The sequence below is a fragment of a genome, unplaced genomic scaffold (genome assembly GCF_019419815.1).
Source record: "Pyrus x bretschneideri cultivar Hongxiangsu unplaced genomic scaffold, Pyrus_bretschneideri_v1 Contig8, whole genome shotgun sequence".
Taxonomy (NCBI): Eukaryota; Viridiplantae; Streptophyta; class Magnoliopsida; order Rosales; family Rosaceae; genus Pyrus; species Pyrus x bretschneideri.
In genome coordinates, this window is record NW_025999820.1 from 5,323,468 (window position 1) to 5,350,449 (window position 26,982).

General features: G+C 37.3%; 1 protein-coding gene across 3 annotated transcripts; it reads left to right on the forward strand.

The window, feature by feature from the left end:
• Positions 1-3,959: 3,959 nt before the first annotated feature.
• Positions 3,960-10,739, forward strand: LOC103956580. 3 transcript variants are annotated; one of them, XM_048575473.1, is made up of 4 exons: positions 3,960-4,216; positions 4,998-6,822; positions 7,340-9,421; positions 10,234-10,739. In XM_048575473.1, exons 1-4 carry the CDS (start codon positions 4,155-4,157, stop codon positions 10,333-10,335), a joined length of 4,071 nt encoding a protein of 1,356 aa, XP_048431430.1. In that variant the 5' UTR covers positions 3,960-4,154; the 3' UTR covers positions 10,336-10,739. The 3 variants fall into 3 exon arrangements, with proteins under 3 accessions (XP_048431430.1, XP_048431431.1, XP_009366879.2); XM_048575474.1 differs by having other exon boundaries at positions 3,961-4,216; positions 10,270-10,739; XM_009368604.3 differs by having other exon boundaries at positions 3,965-4,216; positions 10,219-10,739.
• The last annotated feature ends 16,243 nt before the right edge of the window (positions 10,740-26,982 follow it).

The window sequence follows — 26,982 nt, forward strand, 5'->3', positions numbered from 1 at the left end:
ACTAGGGAAGTTTTCCACTGTGAGGTTCCTACGTCCAAACATCGATAAAACTTCTTAAAACCACTTCAAACATACACTAAGACATGATCTACAACTTTTGGACAAGGTTCAAGGCTTACCTTCGCTGGAGGAGGAGGAAATTCGCCGGGGAACTTTAGTGAACAGTGTACGCTGAGAGAAAGGGAAGGGTTTGGGGTGTTCTCTTTCGATTCAAAGCTCACTAGGGTGTTAATGGAGATGTTGATGTTGTTATGGTATTGTTTGTTGGTGAGAAAAGCCCTCGAAGGGGGCTGAGATAGAGAAAGCGAGAGGGAGTTTAGAGAGAGAGCTTTTTCAGAAAATAAAAGGAAAGGGGAGAGGGGGACTCATGGGTCCAAAAAGGAAAATAGGAAAGAGGGCCGGGGGACCAAAGTCAGGGGCGGGCCTCTTGGGCACACAATTTAACACCGAAAAATATTATTTTAAACAAATGCAACCTATCCAACGTGAAAATACAAATTAATTTTGTGTGGGGTTTCACAAATTGGCCTTTAACCCACTACATAGGATAAACAAAACAAGTTTATCTTGCAATAGATTTTGATGCATGGCTTGGATTTTAGCAAGTAGCATTATGGGATATGATATGATAAAAGGGAAACTAATCAACCAACAAACTAGCTTCTCTTGTAATGAATTAATTACACGCTTTAAACCAAACAAATTACAAACACTTGAAATAAGTTGCAACTAAAGGGTCTTCTAAAAGCACTGGAAGTGCTTCCTAAGAAGCACCAGTTATATGATTCGTGCATAACGCACTTTAAATGTTTTTTCAAAATTAATTTGCATTCTTACTAAGAATTGGTTCTAAAAACATTTTATCCAAAAATATTTTTAGTAATTTAAAAGCACTTTCCAACACAAATCTTAACATTGTAGAGTTGCCTCCAAAAAGCTTTCATACAAACATTTTGCATGGTACAATGCTCAAATGTTAGTTTTTATTATTGTTGCGCCCATTTTGGGTAAATTAATTAATATTTATATTTAATTGGGATAATCTTAAGAGAACGGTTTGCAAGACACAATACCGTTACATAATATTATGTGTCAATAAAATAAAAATATTAAATAAATTACACGTATATTTTTATTTTATTAACACAAAATGTCGCCAAAACACAAAGTGTTTTTGTTTGGAAATTGTTCGATTCAATTTCGTCCGAATTGGCAACCGATGACATGCAGGGATGCACCGTGCATAGAAAGAAGTGTGTTAGCAGGACTCATGACCCCACTAAAACAAAGCCACATGTATCAATAATATCGTCTTCAAAGGAAAGGGATCCTTTTTGGATCCCTTTCTCCTAATCCACCAAGTTTAGGAATTTGAATTATTGAAATTTGATTCAATAGCTAAAATTATTATAACTTTTAAAGTGAGCTATTGTTTGTAACCGTTAAATCAAATTTTAATAACCCTGATCCTCGAACTTGATGAATTAGGTGGAAGAGAGATCCCCTTTCCTAAAACAAAGCCACCTGTATAAATAACATTGTCTTCAAAGGATGTGGCCAATTGGGTCCCGCACATAAACCCACCTAGCATATTCTGAATCTTACCCATCAATTCTATACCGTCCATATTTGATCCCCTACAATGGCATGTCCTGTGCAGCATGACAAAGCTCATTGGGCCCCACGCTATGTGGATCCAACAACTCTGGAACGCCAATATTGAAACAACGGCGCAGATTTGAGAACAATTTGAAGGGAATCTGAGGTGAGTGTGACACCGTCGCCAAGCTGTGCCGTGTTGCTTGATCTTTTCTGCTAGATGACGTCCTCGCGAGTAGTACGGGTGGGCGTGATTATCACTCGCGCCTTCAGACTTCCTTATGTGGAAATTAATACTCGCCCACGTGCAAGAAGTCAATGGTCTTACAAAGTGGGGTACACGGATTGGGAAAACGCATGAGGTAGACTTCAAAGGAACAACGTGCCTAGGTGATCCACTCATGGACCTAATATTTTATGTCATTATTTATTTTTAATATAAGATTCCTAAGCAAATATTATTGGAAAATTGGATTCTTATTGATTTCTTTACTAATATTTTCCTTGTGTTTCGTTACGATGTAGTTTAGTCTTCTTTTGAAAACTATATGCATATTTGAATGTGTTTTTAAAATGATTAAAAATGCTTTTAAAGAAAATATTTTTAGGTTCCAAAAGCACTTGAAGTGATTTTTGCAAGAAGCATTAGTTATGTGCTTCTTTCATGAATCACTTTAAGTGTTTTTTCAGAATTTACTTACATTTTTATTAAGAATTGGTTCCAAAAATATTTTCATTAAAAGCACTTTTAATTATTTTAAAAGCACATCCAAACAAGCTCGTTAGCACTTAAATTCAAAAGAAAAGGATATATTTGAGAAATAAGGATTTTTTTTTAAAATAAATTATATCGAACTTGACATCTACGAGATTTGAAATTAGTGGCATCCTCCTAAGTTGTAAGTGAAAAACTACGAGTGCTTATACAAACTTTATTTGCATATAACCATATCTTTTTACTACGTATCACATGATTAATACAATGAGATTGACACTTTGAATGGCTGTTATATAAAGTTGTTGAATGCAATTTCAGTTAATGTGACAATAATTGAATGCTGAATACAGTTTGACACGTTATACGCATACAGTTGTGTAAATCTAAATCTAGACACGTGATGCTCTCATAAAGTTTGACTATATTTGCCTAAAATCAGATATATCACACACACGTCACGCACATGCAAAACTAAAACAAGATGCATATCTTGTGCACCTAGATGAACAAAAGTGCGATAGAAGTAAAATTAAGCAAGCTAGGTTAATTACTATTTTATTCCAAAATTTGAACTTATTTCCAAAATTCAACAAACTATCAAAGATGTTATTTACAATTCACATAATTGTCAAATAAAACAACTTGCCTATTTATCAGTCAAACTAAAAGTCGGATAACATAGGTTATAACAGAAAAATGAAAATAACTTGAAAACTTTGAGTTTTAATTAAAAGGATAAAAATATGTTGTAAGTGAATAGTACTAGGAGTGACTTTTTAGAGTAAAAAAATATTATTTTTGTTAAAAATGAACATTATCTGGAGCCCTTCGTTAAAAATCCCTAGAGATCCACAAATTCGGACCATTGAAATTTAATATAACAGCTAAAGTTATTATAACTTTTAAAGTAAATCTCTATTTATAACAGGTAGATTAAATTTCAATGACTCGAATTAATAAATCACTATGATTAGAATGTATGGATCCGCAGGGATCCATGTCCATTTAAAACAACGCAAACATGCACAACAGCCCGCGTGCCGAAATTACATCACCCTTGCCACACTACAGTCTTCCAACTTCCATTCAACCCGTATCTTGATTTTCCATTAATACCCTCCAAGCCGTCTAATCATTAAACTTACCTACTTATCACAATATTCACAACGTGTTACATAATGAATATTTTTGTACTCTCTTTCTATTTTTCTATATTTTTTTTTTATTTTTTAAAAGCTTGAACTTCTCTAACGTTGCCAAAATAAAAAAGCGAGTCATGCAGGTAGAATTCCTTTCCGAACCATCGCACGAGATTATTCGTGATGCGTAAGGTTTGAAATGACTGTAGATAACGTTGAATCTCTAATCATTTGTCACATGTCACTTTACTTAACTTTCATATTAAATATTATTTTTCAATTTAATATGATGCCTTATCCACCACCCCACTTGCAACAAGTTTCAGTTTTCAAATTTTCAAACAAAAAAATAAAAATAAAAATAAAAATTAAAAACTTAAAACAAATGGTTAAGAAACGACCTCTTAATTTAATCGTAAATTGTCCATCATTTTCCCTTCCTTTTACTTCATAGAGGACCCACGAGGGTATTCTGGTAGATTCACCCTTGGTCCAGCGCCCGATATCTGTGGTTTTGTTGGTGCCCTGTGACTCTGTCTCTGGCCTTTCATTCGCTCATCTCAGGTGGTTTGGCGCTGCTGCTGCTTTAAGCATATACATATACTCTCCTCCAAAAAAATCGAAAACCGAAAAAAAAAGAAAGAAACTCTGCTCAAAATCCTTTGCATGTTCATCTTCTTCCTCTCTCCTGCTCATCCATGGAGTCCAAAACCCTAGCAGTCACAGCTCAGAGCCGCCAGCTCGCCGTCGTCAACTTCCGGTAAAAACACTCTTCCACCTTCTCTGTTCCCCCGTTTCCTTTCACTTTCGATGTTTGCAATAACTATTTTAGCAAAAGAATTAATTTTTATCTAATTTTTTGAGTTTTCTGCTTTACTTTCTCGTCATCGCCTCTGTCTTTTCCTTCTCGGATTCTCGATCGTCAAGAAGTTCACAGCTTTTTGGCGTTTTTGGAGCTCCGGTAGTCTGATAGATGACTCACTGGTTTCCATTTCCGACTTCGTTTGGTTCCGATTGTTTTGTCGTCGTCTTCTTTCTGGAAATTAATAATTTTTCGTTAATTTTAATTTTTTATATCTTGAGCTGAGTCGTGGTTTCGGATGAGTTATCGTATTAAAATTTTTCCGTAAGTGGTTTTAGAGCGATGGCGGGTTTTCGGGTTTTCGCATGCGTTTGTTGTTAGTTTGGAAGTTTTAGCTATTAATGGTGAGGTTTAGAAATTTCCGAACTTGTTGGACCTACTTTCTATTTTCTTCTCATACTTTTCTGCTCTTGTTTTTGTGATTTGTTTAAAAGAAACAGAAGGATATTTGGCCCCAGCAGGTTTGTATGACTTTTGACTCTGTTTGGCTGCTCAGAAAATACGTTTGTGTAACTTTGACTCCGTTTGGCTGCTGAGAAAATGTTGGTAATCAAGTGTTAAAAACGTACAGTAAATGATGATTACTTGTCCCACCTGCATTTTGTAATTGTTCAGTAAATATTTTCTTACATGTTAAATTGTAATTTTATGATGTTATTTGTGTTGCTCAATTGTTCAGGGGATTGTCACATGCAACCAAAGCATTCCGTTTACTTGTGGTTTTAGCATGCACCCTCGTTTACCTTACTACGTGTGGGCAATGCTCTGGGGATGGGTTGCAGATGTTATCGAAATATGATGCTTGTGGATCATATGGAGGTAATTTGGATGTGGCTTTGGCAGATAATTTTCTGGGTGACACCAGTTTGGACTGCGGAGTTCCAAGAACCCACTTCAATATTGATAGGATTTGTACTAGCTCCCGTTTATTCTGCTTTCCATCAACATTACCTGGTTTCTTGGGGCATAAACTCAAAGTGGCTGATTTTGGAGTTTCAGGGAAACAGTCTGATGATATATCATCTCTAGGATCAACTGAAGATAGCAAGTTGACAAATAACAAAAGTTGGTCATCGGACAATGGCGTGTTTAAGTTATTTAATGGAGGGATTGTTTCTTGTTCTTTGAACTCCAAAGAGGCTACTAAAGAGTTTTCATCCATTCAAGCTGATAGATCCAATCAAAACTATCTTTCTTCATGTAGAGGATCTTTACTTTATCAGAAGAGCACAAATTTTATGCCAAACAAGAACATTGAGATGACCAAATTTAGTTCTTTCACTGGTTCACCCTCACCCCACGTAGAAATTAGCCCTGCTATATTAGATTGGGGACAAAAGTATATGTATTTTCCGTCATTAGCTTTCTTAACTGTGGCAAATACATGCAATGACACCATTTTACATGTTTATGAGCCATTCAGTACTGACATGCAGTTCTATCCTTGCAACTTTAGTGGGACTACGTTAGGACCTGGTGAAACAGCTTCAATTTGTTATGTATATTTACCTAGATGGTTGGGCTTGTCCTCTGCTCGCCTAATTTTGCAGACAAGCGCAGGTGGTTTCTTGGTTCAGGCGAAAGGTTTTGCCATAGAGTCTCCTTACGGGATTCATCCTTTATTAGGCCTGGACGTTTCTTCCAGGGGAAGGTGGAGTAAGCATTTGTCGTTGTTTAACTCCTTTGATCAAATTTTCCATGTGGAGGAAGTAACAGCATGGATATCAGTGTCTCAGGAGCATACCTCCCATCATGCAGAGGCAACATGTAGTACTGAAAAACTTCAAGGTTCTGATGAACTTGGGTTGCTGAGTGTTAATGAACGTCTGGTTGTCAGTTCTGGCCAAGTTGGTTTGCCTTTTCTGGCCATGAGGCCCCTTAGGAACTGGGAGATTGGTCCACACAGCAGTGAAACTATCATAGAAATAGACTTCTCAATTGAATCGAAGGGAAAAATTTTTGGTGCAATTTGTATGCAGTTGCTAAGGCCTTCTGAGGACAAGTCTGATACTATTATGCTTCCTTTTGAGGCTGAAGTGGATGGAACAGCGATGAATGATGATCTTGCAGGACCTATCTCAGCATATCTTGAGGTTTTGGTCCCCTATTCTGCCAATGAGACTACTGCTGTTGCTATATCTCTGAAGAATTCTGCTCCTTACCTCTTGAGACTTCTTGAGATTACTGAAGTTGCGGATAGTAGAACTTTGCAGATTAAGTACATTGAAGGCTTGCTACTTTTCCCTGGCAGTGAAACATATGTTGCTGTTGTTGCTTGTACTGAGCCACATGTTGAATTAGATGGACACTGTAAATTACTTATGCAGACAAATGACTCAAGTAGCTCGCAGATTGAAATTCCTTGCCAGGATGTTATTCATATATGTTCAAGACATTGGAATGATTCCACCATTGAATATGAACATCAGTCTGAAAGTAGTGAATCGGGTGATATGCAGACAGACTCCTCTGAAAGTGGCACGCGGTGGCCATCACCAATCAAGGTATGCAAATTTTACATCTTTCTATGTAGGTCTGTGTGTATATGTATTCTCATTTGTGTTTGAAGCTGGATTAGCTTTTGAAGTTTGATTGCAGTATACTTCTTGCGGTGCCTTTATTTGTTGTCTCTTTGTCTTTTGACTAAATGATCAAGTATATTACCTTTCATTAAGCATGCTCTTTAGTTATTTGTAAAAGTTTCATGTTGTCAAGGTTCCTCATCTTCAGGGCAGCATTGGAGTCAGCAGGTGTCCATTGATCAAATTGCTTTAAAAGATATATATAAAAAGATTGCATGCTTGTCTCTTACAATTTTATGGACTTTTTAATGTACAACATGCTTGTTACTGTGGCTGCATTTGTTCTGTATATTTCTGAATCAGTTTAACTCTTTTTTGTGTTGTTCGAGGTTATTTAGCCATGAACAATCTGTAACCAATTATGTAATGTGATTTTTTTTTACCCACAAACATCAACATCCATGGTAACCAAAATGTTATTGTGAACCTATACATGAAGGCAATGGAGGCAGCAGAAGCAGATGAACTGGTGCTACAAAACTGGAAATCTCAAGATACCAGAAGTGGCATGTCTGTGCTAACTGATCATGAGGTATTCTTCCCAATGCTTCAGGTAGGAAGTCACAACTCTAAATGGATCACTGTAAAGAATCCTAGCCAAGAACCGGTAGTGATGCAGCTTATACTGAACTCAGGGGAGATTATTGATCGATGTAAGAGTCCAGATGGTCTTATACAGCCTCCTTCATCTGGTAGTGTGGTTTATAACGGATCCACTTCTCCAAGTAGGTATGGGTTCTCAATAGCAGAAAATGCACTGACAGAGGCTTATGTTCAACCCAATGGTAGAGCATCTCTTGGACCAGTATTGTTTCACCCTTCAAATCGATGTGAATGGAGAAGTTCGGCCCTGATAAGAAACAATCTTTCTGGTGTGGAGTGGTTATCTCTGAGGGGATTTGGGGGGTCGCTATCCTTGCTTCTCCTTGAAGAGTCTGAGCCTGTTCAGAGTGTAGAATTCAACCTCAGTTTACAAATTCCTCTTAACTTTTCTCCTCCAGACATTTTTCACATGGAAGATGTCACTCATTCTTGTTTACAGCCATTATCAAGGCAGCTCTATGCGAAGAATACAGGAGACTTGCCTCTGGAGGTTAGAAGAATCACAGTGTCTGGAAAAGAGTGCCGGATGGATGGGTTTATGGTACAAACTTGCGAAGGTTTTGCTCTTGAACCTGGAGAATCAGCAAAACTTCTGATATCATACCACACTGATTTTTCTGCAGCCTTGGTACAGCGGGATCTTGAGCTGGTCTTGAATTCTGGTATTCTGGTGATACCCATGAAGGCAAGCATCCCTTTGCATATGATCAGTATATGCCAGAAATCAGTGGTCTGGATGCGCGTTAAAAAATACTCCTCAGTAGTATTTCTTGTTGTCTCCTTGGTGTTTCTAGTATTTTGGTATACATTGCCCCAGGTACCCGCCTTTTGTTCCGATGACTGTTTCTGCACAAGCAGAAAATGTTCCTTGGTTACTTCTAAAAGTAGTTCAGGAAAATCATCTCATGTGCATAACTATAGAGACGGTAGATTTTCTGTGTCTGGTGAGATAAATAGTTTGGTAAAATCAGTTCGAGAAGATATAACCTCAATGCAGGCATCATCTGTTGGTAGGTATCTTGATGACCAGGCTGGTGCCTCAGAGCAGGAAAGATTTGCTCAACATGCAAATCAAATTCTTCAAGGTCATGAACAAACTAATTCTTTGTCAGATACAACAAAGAACAAAGCCACGGCCTTCTCATTAGTGTCTAAATCTGTGTCAGCTGGGAATCCCGATGAACTAGAAGCATCCCAACCTGGTAACCTCACAGTCAAAACTGGACAGGAAAAGGGTAGAAGGCGTAAGAAGAGAAAGGGTTCTGGTGCTAGGTTAACAGGACTTCTTGAAGTTTCAAGTAGTCAAAGTGGAAATTCTACACCTTCATCACCCTTGTCTCCAGTCACATCTGTAACACCAAAACAGACCTGGCCACTATCAACTGATGTGAGCCAAGCTGTAGAGGCCAGGAATCCATTTACTCAAGTGGCTCAACAACACTTCCAGAAGAGTCATGTCTTTAAATCTGCTTCTAAGGCAAACTTATTACAGCCCGAGGTCTCTCTAAAATATTGCAATAACCATCCAACTTTTGCTTCTCAAGTGCAGCCACCAGAACCAAGAAAACCTCCTGCTAGACCTGTTTTGTTGCCTTCTGCCACCTTTCCTGGTTCCAGTAGGTCTGTACCTAATTTGGCATGCTCAACCTCTTTTCTGGCCTCAACCTCACCTATTTCTCCACATGCTAGAGCCCCTGGGTCCAAACTCTGTGATCGGAAAATTGCTGAAGAAGAAAAGGCTCGGCTTGGGGATGAATATACATATGATATCTGGGCTGATCATTTTCCTAGGCTTAAGTTGAACGGTGGTAGGTCAAAGGATGTCACTTCTCTGACCTCCAGCACTACAGAGAGCGACTCTAATAGCTTCTTTGTAAAGGGTCCACAAGCCCTCATGGAAAAGTCTCCAGCGAGATCTGTAAGTTTTTTCCATCAAGATGGTTATTGATAAAAAAAAATCCAAATAAGTTATCATGTTTCTCTGCTTCTGAATCTCGTTTAGGTCTGCTTGTCTATAGATTTCTTCATTCATAAGAAACATGGTATCTATCACCATTGTCATCTGTTAATATGAAACCGAAAAAAGTAGCCCATGCTGTAAACGATGAATGGCTTAACATGGCCTAGGAATTACAACAAGAGCACAACTATTCGCTGTTATACTCTGAACTTATCAAAATGAAAGTAAAGATGAAAATAGACATTAAACACTACCGATGAGGTAAAGATGAAAAGAGGTCAACTGATCGTTCTTAATGATTAGCTGTTATACCCTGAACTTAACAAAATTCGGAACATTAAAACTCTGTAAAGAAAAGAACACCTGAATTTGGTTGTCTTTGTCCAGGAAAGTTTAGTTAACAATAAGCCAACTGATGTGTGACACTATTATTTTCTAATGGCATGCATGAAGGGAGGGAAAAAAATCTTGACTATTAAAACTTACGGTTGTAGAATAGTAAATTAATAGTCATGGGTTTGCAGAAACTTTCTCGAGTTTGAAATTGCAGATCACTATGAATGAATGCTACATGGAAGTCCGACTCTTGAATCGTTTACTCTTTTTAACAATTTGGTAAATGACTAGTCGTTTATATGAGCTTGATTGTAATATTCTGATAGATTAATGCATGGAGAATGTGAACTCCTGCGATAACAGTGCGTATCAGTTCTTGAAATTAGTAACGTTTAGTATACGGTTTGTGAAATATTCAGTGAACGCATAATCAGGTGACTTATGCAATCTTCAATAAATTGCATATACAGCAACAATTCGAGCCTCTCAGGAGCTTACTTGAGTTGAAAGGCAAGAGAGGCACGGTGGGAGAATAGATTAGTTGTCATCCATATGTATCTCAGATCACATTCTTCCATTAATGTGTCACAAATACTTATTTAACGGGCTTCACTTCACTGAAATGGATGTGCTATTCCGAGGCCCGTTAAATAAATATTTTCCATGGGGTGGAAATATTGCAATTTTGTGATGTTGGGCCTTGGATTTCATCTGAGCTCTGATATTGCAACATAGACTAGTACCGCGGAGTTTGGATAGTGATGTCTCAGTGGTCGAAGTGATGTATCAAATATGCTCTTGTTTTTTCGTTCGTTTTGCATACACCCATACAATAGGTAAAATGGAAGTTCTGCTGTCCTTTCCTACCATTCTTGTGACACTGACAAACAGGTTTTTACCTTCTGTATATTCACCCTGGAGTTTGCATTTTCCCGTCGAAGTCCTCGATCGAACGGTCCAGTCTAACAGCCTAGTCACTTGTCCATGCATGCCCCATACGCAGGCACAGGCATGTGGTTGCTTTGGCAGACATTTTGGTATGAATATTGCAACTTCACATTCACAGTATTCATCACATCTCCTGCAACTACTTCTGTAAGATTGTAACTTTCACATTATAGTGGCTGCCTAATCAGGGCGCTGCATTCAACTACTGTTCCTACATTGTAATAAAAATTAGAGGACGGACATGGATAAGACGGATTTCCAGTCCGTGAATGGATGTGATGGTGATGGTTGAGAAGGATGGCTCGTGCGCGCCTGCCAGCAACGGAGGAAGATAACCCCACAAAATTGGTCTGTTTGCAGAAACCGATCCATGGAAAGGGACTTTTTGGGGACCATATTTGGTCGTGGAGCTGGCATTGTGTAAGTAGTGTATTTGTCATTAGAGCTGCCATAACTACATGCACCTAAACAGTGACCTTGCTGATCAGTTGCTAAGCCAACAAAATCTTCAACATGCCCGGCGGTAAGGTGAGGACGGGCGTAAAATCACCCTAGTTTACTTAACATGAGATAGTTTGCAAGTGATTGTGCGAATCCTTAATATGACATTTTGTTTAATGAGAGATCACTTTCTAGAAGGGTTAAGAGCGGCTTATGAGCTATGACAACCAAAAGGGCTTCTAATTGCAATTGATAGAAAAACTTATAAGTGTTTTTTATTTATAGCACTTTCTGGAAGAACATCTATCAAAGACTTCTTCAAGCAACGCATAAGCACTTTGATTTTTAATAAGAAATTTCAACATGTACATAATAAAGCACTTTTAACATAAGTGCTTTTTGGATAAGCAATCTCGTACATGAGAATGTTTCTAACTATATGCTATTGAAGCTAATTGATGAAATGGGGATCAGATGCTCTACTACAATGCTATGACTTTGCATTTATTCATTCATTCATTCATTCTTCTAGTTGGTTTTGGCAGAAGGGTACTGAACATAAGTGGTCCACTATTGGACCATGTCTGATCTACAACCAAGAGGACCAACACTGTCCCTCTCTGTCTCTTTGGGTTTTCACCTTTGAGACCTCTTTCTGAAAGCCTAACGAATCATATGGATTCTTATGTAGGTTGACTTTTAGCATGCTTATGCTAACACATATGGGAAGATGAACTCCCAACTTGAGTTGGAATCAAATTTACACAAGTTGTAATTTCTTTTCACCAATTAATGTCTTTTTGACAAAGTGCTTTTCTGCATTAACATGGTATGCTATCATGGCTAACTAGAGTAATGCTTGCATCTAAGAATATATGTTATGTTGTTAGACAATGAATATTGATTGTAAGAATTCACCTCCTATACATTAAAAAGAAAAAGATAGAAAAAAAAAAAAGAACCAATTTTTGCACATTATTTTTTGCAATCCCCTTCTTAATCACGGTCCTTGATTGTTTTTTATTTTTATTTTTAACAAATGATATTATTATCTACACTAAGAGGGAGGAGATGGATTTAGTCTCACAATGGGCTAGCAATAATGTGGTTCAATATTGCCTTTGGCGAGAATAGAAGCAAAGAGCTCTCACTTATAAGTGAAGAAGAATATCACTAGACCGTAGTACCAAGTGGCTAGTCCTTGATTATTTTGACTTGGTTACTTGACTGGTAAAAAAAAGTGTGTGCAAAAAATGAAAAAGGATGTCGAAAATAATTTCCTAATTTATAATATTTATCTTAGTGAAATGGCACGTGCATGAATCGTTTCAAGCTAAATTTTTTTTTTTGAACAAAATAAAGCGAGAATAAGGTTTTTGTTGTAGTCATATTTAGAATAGGAATGTGATTGTGTACATTCTAGTGTATCTAGGGATATCTTGAATATCCCTTTAGTAGTTAATATCCTATTAGAGTTGTAATCCTAAAAGGGTAAGGATTTAACCTATCATACTACTATAAATAAAGGCATAATGGGATGATACAACACACACCTCACAATTAAATCTCTTTCCTCTCTCTCTTATTGCTGCCGGCCTCCATTCTCTATTTCCTTAGAATGGTTCAGTCAAATAGGCCTACAACACGTTATCAGCACACTTTTGCTAGAAGTTAAGGAGCTGAAGGATTGTAGGAGGAGGCTCTCTTCTACAAAATTCAAAGGCTTTTATTTGTTTTCTGCCAATCAGGTACACTTAAAATAAAGTAAGATATTTGAAACGTCCACGAAGCATGAAAACATTCCCCATGATATATGAACCCCTTATATTTATATATTCCTTCCGATATATAAATTATATATGTTTCATATATTTGTCAATATATATATATATATATATATATATATATATATGTTTATGCATTACGCAATTATATTGCTATGTGGAATTTGTGAGTCAAAGAATATAAATAAATCAGAAGCAATTTAGGGTTTTTCAAACCCTAAGGATGTCGAAAAAAAAAAAATCTAGGAATTATGAGGTATGGTCGCTGCACTGCCGACCACCTGTGGCTAGGCTGTGCTGGCCTGCAGACCAGTCGTGTGGAGCAAATTATGGAACGACATCGTTTGATGCTGTTGGACCCCACGGTAGTAGCCCTTTGGGCTTTTCTACGTCTACTCGGACACACCAGGTCCTTCAGCCTGATAGGGTTACATGAGCCTGAAGCCCCTAACCCAAACCTAGAAGCCTGCAACTCTTCTTAGCCTGTCCTGCGCGTCCCTGGCCCAACTCTTGTAGCCCAGAACTGCTGAGCCTCTATTGACCTATACCCAGGCCTGTTCGCAACAGCCCGTTGCTTGCTAAGCTTCGTTCCAGCCTTCTGCCCACTCGCCCGCTGCTTTTGTTGCTGGGCTTGACCTGCCCCAACACAAAACCGGATCCCAGCTTTGGTTGGGCTTCACGAGCGCTAACCTGTAAGCCAGCCTTCAGTTGGGCCTGTTCCCGCACACCGTTTTAGGCCCAAACCAGTAGCTTTTGCTACTGGGCTCACCTAGACCTCACGGCCTGAGGCCTGCAACCTTCCCCGAGGCCCAATAGCTTGCAACCAAAATGTAGGGCCTATCCCCGCGTTGTTACCAGCCCATTTTTGGCTAGGCTACGTTATTTTTTGGACACAATGCCAATCTATTGAATTAATTAAAAGTGACATACAGTCCATTAATCTGATAATTAATCCAAAATTATTGACCTAAAGATCACTTTTGGACATTAACGATTCAATAATTTATTTCTATACTTTAAACCGTTAACATCCTTTCGTAATCCCGAAGCTCTCACACTTGAGTTCGCGAAGCAACTCAAATCCATTACACTTAAATCAGCATATTGCATTCTGTGTTCTTGCAGGAATCTTTCCTTTATAAACTAATCATTCATAAAACTAAATTGAACCATTAGTTTCCTATTTAGTGCCTTTGAAACCCGAAGTTTTCATTCAAAACTTACCACATGAAACTTGTAGCTTTCATGCTTAAATTAAATCAATACATGTCTATATAACCTGAATGTTCTACGATGTATGTTTATGGATTACCATATGACTAACCACATTTTGTTGTACCTCCATATTAGGGACATGTCGAACTTAAACAAGCTCGATTTCGCCGCTCTGGAAGCATCTGGAAGAAACTACTTGAAGTGGGTTCAAGACGTGAACCTTCATCTTACTGCAAAGGGTATTAGAGTCACCATCGAGGCAACTACCGACGACAAAGCTCAGAAAGCTACTGTAATGATCTTCATTTGAAGACACATCCATGATGCACTGCAAACCGAGTGCCTCGCTGAGGAGGACCCACGCACCCTCTGGCTTGCTCTAACCGACCATTTTGATTACTAGAAAGACATTTACTTGCCTGAAGTAAGACACGACTAGCAGCATCTACACTTCCAAGACTTTAAGTCCGTGAATAAATACAACTCTGAAGTTTGTAGAATTCGATCACTACTTAAGTTTTGTAAAGTGGACTTAACAGAAGCAGATCTCCTGGAGAAGACCTATTCGATATTCTATACCACTAGTATTGTTCTGCAGCAACAATATAGGGCACATAAGTTCACCAAATTTTCGGATTTGATCTTTGTTTTACTTCTCACTGAAAAGCCGAACCAACTTTTGATGAAAAATCATCAAGCTCGACCCACTGGCTTGAATGCCGCGCCCAAAGCGTATGCGACCAATTATAGCAGCCACAAATGACAAAAAAATCATTGTGGCCATGGTAATGGGCAGCAAGCCTAACCATGAGCCCAAGGTCAATAGAGCCAAGGCCCACCTAAAGGAGGAAATTTAACACAGAAGTGTCAATCCCTTGCCCTTAATGCCCCAAACTTCAAGAACAAGGGAAAAGTTACCGTTTAATCGGTTTCCACTGAAATGAACATGTGATACCACTATGGATCAAAGGATCATTGGTCATGCGTATGCAGAGCTACCCCTAAGGCCATTGCCAAGTATCATTCCCATCATGAGTCTAACTTTGCCCATGTGGAACATCCCAAAAATGCTACTACATCCATGAAGATATTAGATTTTCAGGAGGCAGCTCCTATGGACGAATAAGTTTTATTCTTCTAGACATGTTTTTAGGGTGTATTTTTTACCCCTAGTGGCTTAACCCACTAGGAGTGGCCGGACCCCTCTTAATTTTTCAGTTTATGGTTTAGTTTTTGGACAATTTTTCTAATTATTTGGAATAATTTGTTTGGTTTTGGTTTGTTTTGAATTATCGATAATTATTTTATGGATATTATTTCTCGAATTGATTAATTGAATGAATGGAATTATATTTATGCATGTGACCAATTCAATCAATTTATTTCTAGGTATGTCTAGTGGGGAAGTTAGTTGTCTGGCTGATAGTGCTACCACGCACACCATATTGTGTGAGCGACACTATTTTACTAACTTTGTACCTTAGAAAGCACCTCTGACAACTCTCTCAGGCTCATCTAACCTAATTGAAAGATACAGAAGGGCCTGTATCATGTTGTCTAATGGTATTGTCTTAACCATTAAAGATGTCCTCTATTCTCCACATTCCGGAAGAACGTATCTGAATTTTAGAGATATTCGAGATAATCAATATCATATTGAAACCACTGAAGAGAATGAATCTGAATTTCTTTGTATCACTTCTTACAAGTATGGCCAGAAACGTATTTACAAGAACATGGAACGTCTCCCGAGTGGATTGTACATCACAACCATTTGCAGCATAGAAGCCCACCATGTGGCCAGCCTTGTGCCTGAGTTCTAGAGCACTTTACTACTTTGGCATGACCATATGGGACATCCCGGATGTGACATGATGCGCCGTATCCTTAAATCATCACTTGGTCATCACTTACCTCCATACGTTGGATTCCCGCCATGCAAAGCGTGTTCATTGGTGAAGTTGAATACTCAACCTTCAATTACAAAGATTATTCACAACCCTCCAAAGTTTCTTCAGATGATTCAAGGGGATATTTGTGGACCTATCCGACCAACATGAGGGCCATTTAGATATTTTATGGTGTTGGTTGATGCATCGACATGATGGTCACATGTTTGCTTATTGTCCACACACAATGCTGCATTTGCGAAACTCTTAGCACAAATTATTAAGCTTAGGGCTCACCACCCTTATTATCCAATCAAGTAGATTCAATTGGATAACCTTGGAGAGTTTATGTCACAAACTTTTGACAACTATTACATGTCAGTTAGGATTGAAGTTGAACATCTTGTACCCCATGTTCACACCCAAAATGGCATGGCAGAAGCTTTCATAAAGCACTTTCAATTGATAGCTCGGACTTTGGTTATGCGAACCAAACTACCGGTATCTGCCTGGGGCTATGCAATATTGCACGTAGCTTTGTTGGTTCGTCCAAGGCTCACCATTACACAACCTCATTCACCTTTACAATTTGTTACTGGATACAAGCCTGACGCCTCACATTTATGTGTGTTTAGGTGTGCAGTTTATATGCCAATAACCCCGCCATTACGTACCAAAATGGGCCCTCAGAGAAAAATGAGAATCTATGTCGGTTATGATTCGCCATCAATTATTCGTTATTTAGAAGCCTTTGACAAGAGATCTCTTTACCCCATGTTTTGCGGATAATCATTTTAAGACAGTATTCCTATCGTTAGGGGGAAATAAGCATGTTTACGTTCCTCAAGAACGCCGCGAATTGTCATGGTATATTCCCACTATGTCTTATTTAGATCCCGCATTACCCAGTCTGAAACTGAGGTACGAAGAATTATAAATTTTCAGAGCATTGCTCAAAACATGCCAAATGTTTTTACTGATCTAGCCAAGGTGACAAGATCAAATATACTATACCTGCTGCAAACGCACCTACAAGGATAGACGTACCTCGAGTACGCCGTAATACTACCTGGGAAGGCCGAACCATCCCCGAAGATGGGAAGGCTGCACCTTCCACACGACTCGGTACATTGGCGGTTAGCCAATATTTTGCTTTGACCCTGAAGCGTGGCAGATCCTTTGGTTTAAAGGATTCACAACCCTAAAAGAGGAAAACAGCACAAACTAGTGACCTTAGTTTGAATCTGACCATCACTCACTCATCTATTCCAACGCATGAGGTTATTCAAGATTACGGTGATGTCTAGATGAGACAACACGACCTCCAGATAATCGCGAGATTTCGGTCCACTACGCAGTATTGGATGAGGTTTGGAATCAGAATGAGATGATCATCGACGATGCATTTACGTACACAGTGGCTACTGACATCATGCTTAGCAATGACATTGAACCACGTTCCATTGATGATGTCGATGTAGAACAGATTGGTCAAACTGGAAATAAGCAATCCAAGTCGAACTCGATTCGCTTGCAAAACGTAAGGTGTTTGGACTTATAGCTCCTACTGCACCACATATGAAGCCTCTGGGCTACAAGTGGGTTTTCGTGAGCAAGCGTAATAAGAAAAATGAAATAATGCGATACAAAGCACTCTTTGTAGTGCAAGGCTTCTCTCAGTGTCCTAGGATTGATTACAAGGAGATGTATTCAGCCGTAATGGACGTCATAATATTCCGCTACCTTATCAGTTTGGTAGTTTTTGAAAAACTGAATATGCAGCTTATGCACGTGGTAACCACGTATCTCTATGGGGATCTAGATATAGAAATCTACATGAAAGTTCCATAAAGACTTCCATTGACTGGTTCAAATAGTTCTAGACCACAGAACACGCTCTCTATTAGATTGAGGAAATCATTCTACGGATTGAAACAATCCAGGCGGATGTGGTATAACCGTCTGAGTAAATATTTGATAAGTTAGGATTATGTGAACAACAAATTATGCCCATGCGTGTTCATAAAGAAGTCACATTTCGGATTTACGATTATTGATGCACAAAATCAGTGAAGACTTTGGAACAATGTAAAGTGTCAACTTTATGACCTTCGCTCGGTTGCTCCGGTCACCTAGTGAGGATAATATGTAAAGAGATAGAGATAGGGAAACAAACACAAGATGTACGTGTTCACTCTAAGTTTGGCTACGTCCACGGAGTAAAGGAGTCGATATACGTAAATTATTTAAGTTAAATCGCTTGTAGTTCTTTTATTTGAAAGTTATGTTTAACTTAGGGGGAGTATCCTGAAGCATACTCACTTGATCTTAATGTATTATTTTTTCTTACGATTAGGGGCATTTTTCCCACTGGGTTTTTACTACCTAACGAGGTTTTGATGAGGCACCCATCTTGGGATGATCATAATCCGTTGAGTTCACTACTTTCGTTCTGTTTGACGTTTGTTTTAGACATTATGCATACTTCTCACTTTTCTCCCTAGTTTATGAGTTTTACCATATCCAGGTTTTATGAGTTTTACTACCAATGCATACTTTCTTAAATTTGAGACTCGCATTCGCCCATTGTGCCGCCAACTTCATCAACTATTCTACCTTATCTGTTGAAGATCTGATGCGATGTTTTGTTTGAATATTTACACACTCATGGGGGAGAGTTGCAGTCATATTTACAATAGGAATATAATTGTGTAAATCCTAATGTATCTAGGGATATCTTTGAATATTCCCTTTTAGTGGTTAATATCCTATTAGACTTGGAATCCTAAAAGGATAAGGATTTAACATATCCTACTACCATAAATAAAAGCACAATAGGGTGATACAACACACACCTCACAATTAAGAATAATGTTATTCATACCATGTTTTTATACCACATTTCTATACCACCTTAGATGACATTTGATATAGACAGCCACATCATTTGAAAAATATGCAAAACCCAAGGAAATGAAGGAGAAAAATTCATTGTATATCACAATCATCATTTAATTAACTAGTTTTTCTTAATTATTAGTTTATTAAACAATGAACTAAATTTAAAATTTTGATTAATTCAAATGATTTGGCTGTTCACATCAAATGTCACCTAAGGGGGTATGAAAATGTAGTACAAAAGATGATATGAATAGCATTACTCCACAATTAAATCTCTCTCCTCTCACTCTTATTGCCGCCAACCTCCCCCTCTTTATTCCCTTAGAATAGTTTAGTCAAATAAGCCTACAACAGTTTTTTTATTTTTTATTTTTATAACACTCAAATTATAAGATGAATCACTTGAAAACAAATATGCCACGCAGACAGAGAAACAAAATTTTATATTATAGTAATTTTATTTCAGCAAAATGATTATTTATTTCTTGAAGTGGCATGTTCACTACTAAAATTCTAAAACAAACCATTAAAAAAAATTGAACGATGAACGCCGTGGGGATTATAATTTCTATAAAAGATTAAACCAAAACAGAAAAAGGTGTAAAATGTATGGTAAGAGATGTGAAAACTGCTGTGAATGCTGTCCTCCCACAGTCCCACTAGAAAGTGGTTGAGCCACTGAGCTCAAATGAGATGGTGTCCTTAATTGGTATATATGCACTTTAAATGGTGGATAAGCAAGTTAAGGCCTCAAGAGTCAAAACCAATCATACTCATATAGTGCCAAATTTACCAATATCTGCCACATATTCTCAGCTACCATAAGGTTGGTTTTTCAATATCTGCACTCAAATTAATCTTACTTTAGCTCATGATAGCGCATACCCTTAGGGTTAGCCAAATTAAGTGGCAAATGATGTTAAATAATGAGTTACGATTATGATAAGTTTTAAATTCAATTCTTTTCAATATAATCGTAAAATGTTTTCAAGTGGCGCGTAATCATAATCAATAGCGTTGAACGAGGGTTAGGACCACTATTACTGAGAGAATAAAATTTAGTTTCTTTTGATGTATATGATGTTGTAATACTACAAAATCAAAGCTTTCCTAACTAAGCCCTACAAAAGAAGTATTAGTTGTCACAAAAATGGGATATTGGTTTAGATGAGCTTCCATGAATAGTCAATTTCTTATTTGGATCGGTCTTCCTTGCCTAATGACCCTTAAGTAACAAGTGACACTGTGACAACCAAAATCAACACAAATCTTTTAATTTGACAAGGTTTCATGTTTTTTTCTTTTGCGATTTCCACTCTAGCACTCTAAATAAAAATCCATTTGCATAGTTACATGATCGTCTTATACATAGACGATAGCATTGTGATACGTTAACTGCATTCATGATATTAGGGTATAAGAGGATAATGCTTTCTTGTAAGCTGTCAAATAAATAGAATATGTTGCTGGTTAGACAATGAATTTGGGTCGATAGCATGCACGAGATCCTATATATATAGCTATGTCAATATGTAAAACTAATTCCCTTCAAAATTTCACCACCTACGTATGGAATATTATCTAAAAAATCTAAAGGGGATGACCATTTTGTGGTTGGTTGATCAATCCACTAAGACAAAAGGTTGGGTTCTTTCATTTTCTTTTCTTTTATGAATTGTCTATACATACATACATACATATATATATATATATACATACATATATATATATATACACACACACATATACATATTTATGTGTGTGTGTGTGTGTACAGCATCGCAGTCAGTGAGTTCCTAGACCAAATCTAGAATTGAATCTCACCACTCACCGGTACTGAGTGGTGGAGAAGGGATTAGATAAAGTTTACTTGCATGTGCTGCATGCTTTTCCCTTCTTTTTTTTCCCCTCAGTCTGCATCAACATCTTCATCAGCAAATGTTACAGTTCCTTTTTCTTTTTTGTTTTTGCTTTCGACCTCACCTCTCAATCTTCAGTATCTTTCACAGTTACACTACTGCTACATACTGATGAGCTCAAAATTTTATGGTGGGTCTCGGCCATCTTGCTCCCTGTATAAATTTGGGACCGCTACCTTGCTCCTCAGATCAACCTCAAATACAAAACAAGGGCCACGTTATATAGGACCATCTCGTGAATTTTTTGCGGCTTTTGGATTTAGAATTTGGAGTAAGAATTGCACAATGTCAGTTCCGAGTTCTTTTTCTGTCACAGAGGCTTAATCAAATTGGTTTTAACAATGTAATCGTCTTCATCCATTTGAATTCTTTTTTTCGTTGTTTAGATTAGTTTAGCGTAAAGGAATCCTAATCCTTGTAGACGAAGGCTTGTGATGTATACATAAAGGAGATTACCCTATACATGGAAATCAACCAATTCAATTCAATATTTCTATAGTATTGTCGTGTGTTACAAAAGACAAACCCTAAGTAACCATAAAGAAACCCTAAAACCTCCTAGATGTTTAATTTAGAACCCCCCCCCCCCTTCTCTTTTTTTCAGTTTTTTTTTCATGTTCTTTCTACAGTACTATTTCGCCATTTTTATTTAAACTCGTTGCATATCAGCAAAAAGATTAATCTTTGGTTCTTCATAGTCTTGACATAGACCCCAAAAAAGTAAAATAGAACTCTACGTAGAAAAATTGAAGGAAATAAGGTAGCTAGGTGAGGGCTGAGGAATTAAGGTCGTACGCACAATTATTTCTTTGGCATGAATACATGCCTGACTTACCATTCAACATGTTCGACTTTACGGAATAGTCACTTCCTCAACTTATGATTACAAAGAATTCATTTGGACAAGAATTTTTTTCGATATATCCTTGACACACCACATACGTTGTTGCAATTCATTCAGTTAATAACTTTATAACAAGTGGTGTTATGATGTTGATACACGAACTTTCCAATTAAATTAGACATAAAGTTGATCTGTTTTGTAAGTTATAAAAAGTATTTAATTAAATGTTTAGAGTGAAGAGTATTGATGCTTCGATTAAGAAAATGATTCGTTGTTTAAGTTAAAACCAGAAATTTCATGAGAGAGAGCTTTTGCTTTTCGCCCGACCAAAAAGTTAAGGAATGATCATGTTGAATTAGTTGGTAGATCGATTGATTCGAGCTGGCGCATGAGACTGATGACTGAGAGAGACTGATAAGTCACTGAGTGAGGGCATGCTCTTGCTTGCTTTGCTTCCACAGTTGAACCATACACGCACATGTATAAATGTACACATGAATGAATGAAGCGCACGCTCACGTGCTTCTGCAAATAAAAAAAAGGAAAAATGCAGATGAATCATTGAGACCATGTACCTAATCTTGTTTTTTTTACCATGTCCTATTATCATGCATGCTTATTATACTATTTATATATGCATATATTATTTATATATATATATATATATATATATATGTATTGTTTATGCAACAATGCATTGGGAAGGTCTCTCAAAGTTTACTTCTAATGCTACTCTTGTGATGGTATCACTTAAGAATTGTGGCTACCTTTTAATGTTCTCTTTAAGTTCATGTTGTTCATCCAGATTGAGAATGCAAATGGTTATATATTTGGGTTCTGAGTTTTGTTTGTAATTTTTCTTTCCTTTTTGAAGTTTATATAAATTTAAAGGAAGTGGTTTACTGCCTGTTTGGACTTTGGAGTTGAGTTTTTAGGACAGCTTGTACTCTCTTTTTGTAACTTTTAATTGCTAGAGTATTTGGTAAGGTGTGGTGTGAGAAAGTTGTGGTGGGAAAAAATTAGTTTGAAGCTCAACTTCAAAAGCAACTATATTGCCTTCGTTGCTTTTATTTTTTATTGGGTAATGTTAGGGAGAGCATATATTTAAAGCTTAAACCATATTTTGATATTTTGTAAAAATATGACATATTATAAATGATTGGATTATTAATTAAGTAATAAATTTTATATTAGTGACACATCACGTAGTTTACAAATTATTCATTTTATTTTGCAAATATCAAGGACATGCTAAGCATTTTAATGAATGCTTAAATATCCTTCATGAACAAGTAAATGCTTTGAAACAATGTTGTGAAGTGACTGATAGCTTTTGGTTACTTACAACAAGCAATTGATGGCAATATTTCATTAATGAATAAGAACAATTATAGGAGGTATCATATGGGTACATCTCTTTAATTGAGTAATATATTGATCTGTAGATAAGCTGCACAAACAAACATATAGAGAGTAAAAACCTAACACGGCTACCACAAGCACAAATACCACTAGTATTAATCTGTCGCAAAAATAACAGACGTAACAAACCTATAACAGAGCTCACATAAAGCGATTTTAACAAGCGAGACCAAACTAAAAGACTATTTGTTTAATTAAAACTATAGTCAAAACAACAAACAACAACAATAAAGCATTTTCCTACTAAGTGAGGTCGGCTATGTGAATCCTAAAACGCCATTATGCTCGGTTTTTTGTCACGTCTTCCGTTAGATCCAAGTTCTCTAAGTCTTTTCTTAGAGTCTCTTCTAAAGTCCTTCTAGGTTTTCCTCTACCCCTTCGGCCTTGAACCTCTGTCCCGTAATCGCATCTTATAACCGGAGCGTAGGCCTTCGTTTCACATGTCCAAACCATCGCAACCGATTTTCTCCCATCTTTCCTTCAATTGTGGCTACTCCTACTTTACCTCAAATATCCTCATTCCTAATCTTATCCTCTCTCGTGTGCCCACACATCCAATGAAGCATTCTCATCTCCGCTCACCCATTTTATGTACATGTTGATGCTTCACTACCCAACATTATGTGCCATAAAGCATTGCCGGCCTTATTGTCGTCCTATAAAATTTTCCCTTGAGCTTCAGTGGCATACGACGGTCACACAACATGCCGGGTGCACTCTTCCACTTCATCCATCCAACTTATATTCTATGGTTGAGGTCTCTATCCAACTCTCCGTTCTTTTGCAAGATAGATCCTAGGTAGCGAAAGTGGTTGCTCTTTGGTACTTCCTGATCTCCAATCCTCATCCCTAACTCATTTGACTCCATTTGCGCTGAACTTGCATTCCATATACTTTGTCTTTGACCGACTTAGGCGAATACCTTTAGATTCCAACAATATGTCATCTGCGAAAAGCATACACCAAGGAATATCATCTTGAATATATCCTGTTAACTCATCCATTACCAATGCAAAAAGGTAAGAACTTAAAGATGAGCCTTGATGTAACCCTACAATTATGGGGAAGCTTTCGGTTTGTCCTTCATGAGTTCTTACGACAGTCCTTGCTCCATCATATATATCCTTTATAGCTTGGATATAAGTTACTCGTACTCATTCTTTAAAATCCTCCAAAGAATGTCTTTTGGGACACTATCATACACTTTTTCCAAATCTATGAAGACCATGTGCAAATCCTTTTTCATATCTCTATATTTTTCCATCAATCTTCATAAGAGATAGATTGCCTCCATAGTTGAGCACCCTGGCATAACCCAAATTGGTTCTCTGAGACCTGTGTTTCTTGCCTCAGTTTATGCTCAATTACTCTCTCCCAGAGCTTCGTTGTATGACTCATTAACTTAATACCCCTATAGTTCATGAAAATTTGTACGTTGCCCTTATTCTTGTAGATAAGCACCAAAGTGCTCTTTCACCACTCATTTGACATCTTCTTCGTTTTCAAAATCCTATTGAAAAGGTTTGTGAGCCATGCTATACCCGTCTCTCCCAAGACTTTCCACACTTCGATCGGTATATCATCTTTTCTATGCTTCATTTTTTCAAAGCTACAACCACTTATTCCTTCCTAATTCGGCGGTAAAAGGAATAGTTTCTACACTCTTCTAAGTTACTCAACTCCCCCCCTCCCAAAAGAAGTACTATTTTCATGTCCTTCATTGAAAAGATTATGAAAATAACTTCTCCATCTGTCTTTGACCGTATTCTCTGTAGCAAGAACCTTTCCATTCTCATCCTTGATGCACCTCACTTGGTTTAGGTCCCTTGTCTTCTTTTCCCTTGCTCTAGCTAGTTTATAGATATCCAACTCTCCTTTTTTGGTATATAGTCGCTTATACATATCATCAAAAGCCGCTAGCTTAGCTTCTCTCACAGCTTTCTTCACCTCCTTCTTCACTATTATATACCTTTCATTGTTTTCTTCAATCCTATCCTTGTATAAAGCTTTACAGCATTCCTTCTTAGCCTTAACCTTTATATATACCTCCTCCTTCCACCACCAAGATTCCTTTTGGTGTGGAGCAAAGCCCTTGGACTCTCCTAATACCCCTTTTGCTACTCTTCAGATACTACTAGCCATGGAATCCCACATTTGACTGGCTTCCCCCTCTCTATCCCAAACGCATTAGGTGATTTAATTAAAACTATAGTCACACATTTTAATTGATATGTCAATTTCTTCTATAAACAAGGGTCTAAGAGACCAACTATTTTCTTGCATCTTGACCTTAAAAACCATCTTCTTGTATCCCATTCGTATCCTCACACAATGAATTACTTTTCTTTATTGCTCTCTCTTTCTTTCTTTCTTTTTCTTTTTTTTTTTAATTAAGAAAATGATGGTAATGAATCAGGCGGGTCAAGCTACATATAGGCTTGGTCACTGGTCTATCAAAAGTAGCCTACAAAATAAGCTACTTCATTCCCAGTGATTAGAAATGGTTAATTTCTCGATAGAACGACCCCTTGTCCCTTTTCTTCGAATGTTATCAAATAAAAAAGAGCGATAACAAAAAATACAAGGATGAAGCCAGTACCTGCAACGTGAAAGTGGTGTTTATCACTTGGATGATCAACTCCATAATTAGCTAAGTAATCTGTTACTTGAAAGTTGTGGTACGAATTAGTTTGAAAACCGAAAGCCAGGCAAGCTAACATAGTCTAAAAACAAAGTAACTTGAACGCCAATCCCTAGAATAGTCACTTTCCAACCAAAGACAACGCCTATCCCTCTAATAAAGAATTCTACACCAATAATAATTGCATGAAGTTCTGAAAAGAAAGAACAGTGATGGGCAATACCCTGACAGAAACCACCAAGAAACCGACCACAACAATCTCTAATAACACCCCCACAAGATGTAGGACTAGGATTTCATTAACACAAACCATCTGTATTAAGTTTAATCCAAGGATACCAAGGAGGAGACTGTAACACGAGAAGAATAGTAAGGGCCTTGCAAGAAATAGGCCGAATCCCTAGAGAAGAAATGATACGAGTATCTAAACCTTAAGAGTATCAAGGAATAAACTTCCCACCATGAACGAATCCATAAATGATAGACATGGAAAGACGATGAAAAAAAATTAGAAGACTCTGAAAATAAACTTGTTTTGAGCTTTCCAAATAGCCGCAATAATAAAAGACTAACAAAGATCCAAAAATTGTGTACTAACAGAAAAAGAGCTTACGGACAAAAGCATCTGAAAAATCAGCCAAAGAAAAACACAATGAATTACTTGAATTTGAAGCATGGAAGATTAATTTCATAACAATATTTGGATTGCCGTCTAATAAATCGTCCAAATTTCTCCTGAAACTAGACATGCCGGGCAACTTAACGCATGTTTGTGGAGTATGTTGATGGTTATGTTTGATCCTTTGTCTAAATGTTCACGATGCCTCTAACAATCATTTGGATATTAACCACATTAATTGGACCCATTGTTTTATGGTGATAATATTATTTTTTTGGGTAAAAAATAGTGATAATATATATGTATAAATAATCCATGTACATACATAGTCATCTTTTATATATATATATATATATATATATATATATAATGCATAAAGATATGGAGGTGAATATTCAAGTTATAATGGTGACTCTATAGTGTCTATTGACAACCAAGTTCCCTGCAATCTCAAATATTTTAATTAATAATTTATGATTATTTGAACCAAATTAAAAATTGGGAAAGAATATAAAAATCCAAATAATCACAAAGTAAATGAAATTTTCTGAACAAGGAAG

What these genes read in the sequence shown, in the direction of transcription:
- LOC103956580 (XM_048575473.1), top strand. Translation starts at nt 4,155, where the DNA reads ATGGAGTCCAAAACCCTAGCAGTCACAGCTCAGAGCCGCCAGCTCGCC. An exon ending in CTCGCCGTCGTCAACTTCCG is followed by an intron (nt 4,217 to 4,997) that starts GTAAAAACACTC and finishes TCAATTGTTCAG; the next exon opens with GGGATTGTCACATGCAACCA. An exon ending in AAAAGTCTCCAGCGAGATCT is followed by an intron (nt 9,422 to 10,233) that starts GTAAGTTTTTTC and finishes ACGCATAATCAG; the next exon opens with GTGACTTATGCAATCTTCAA.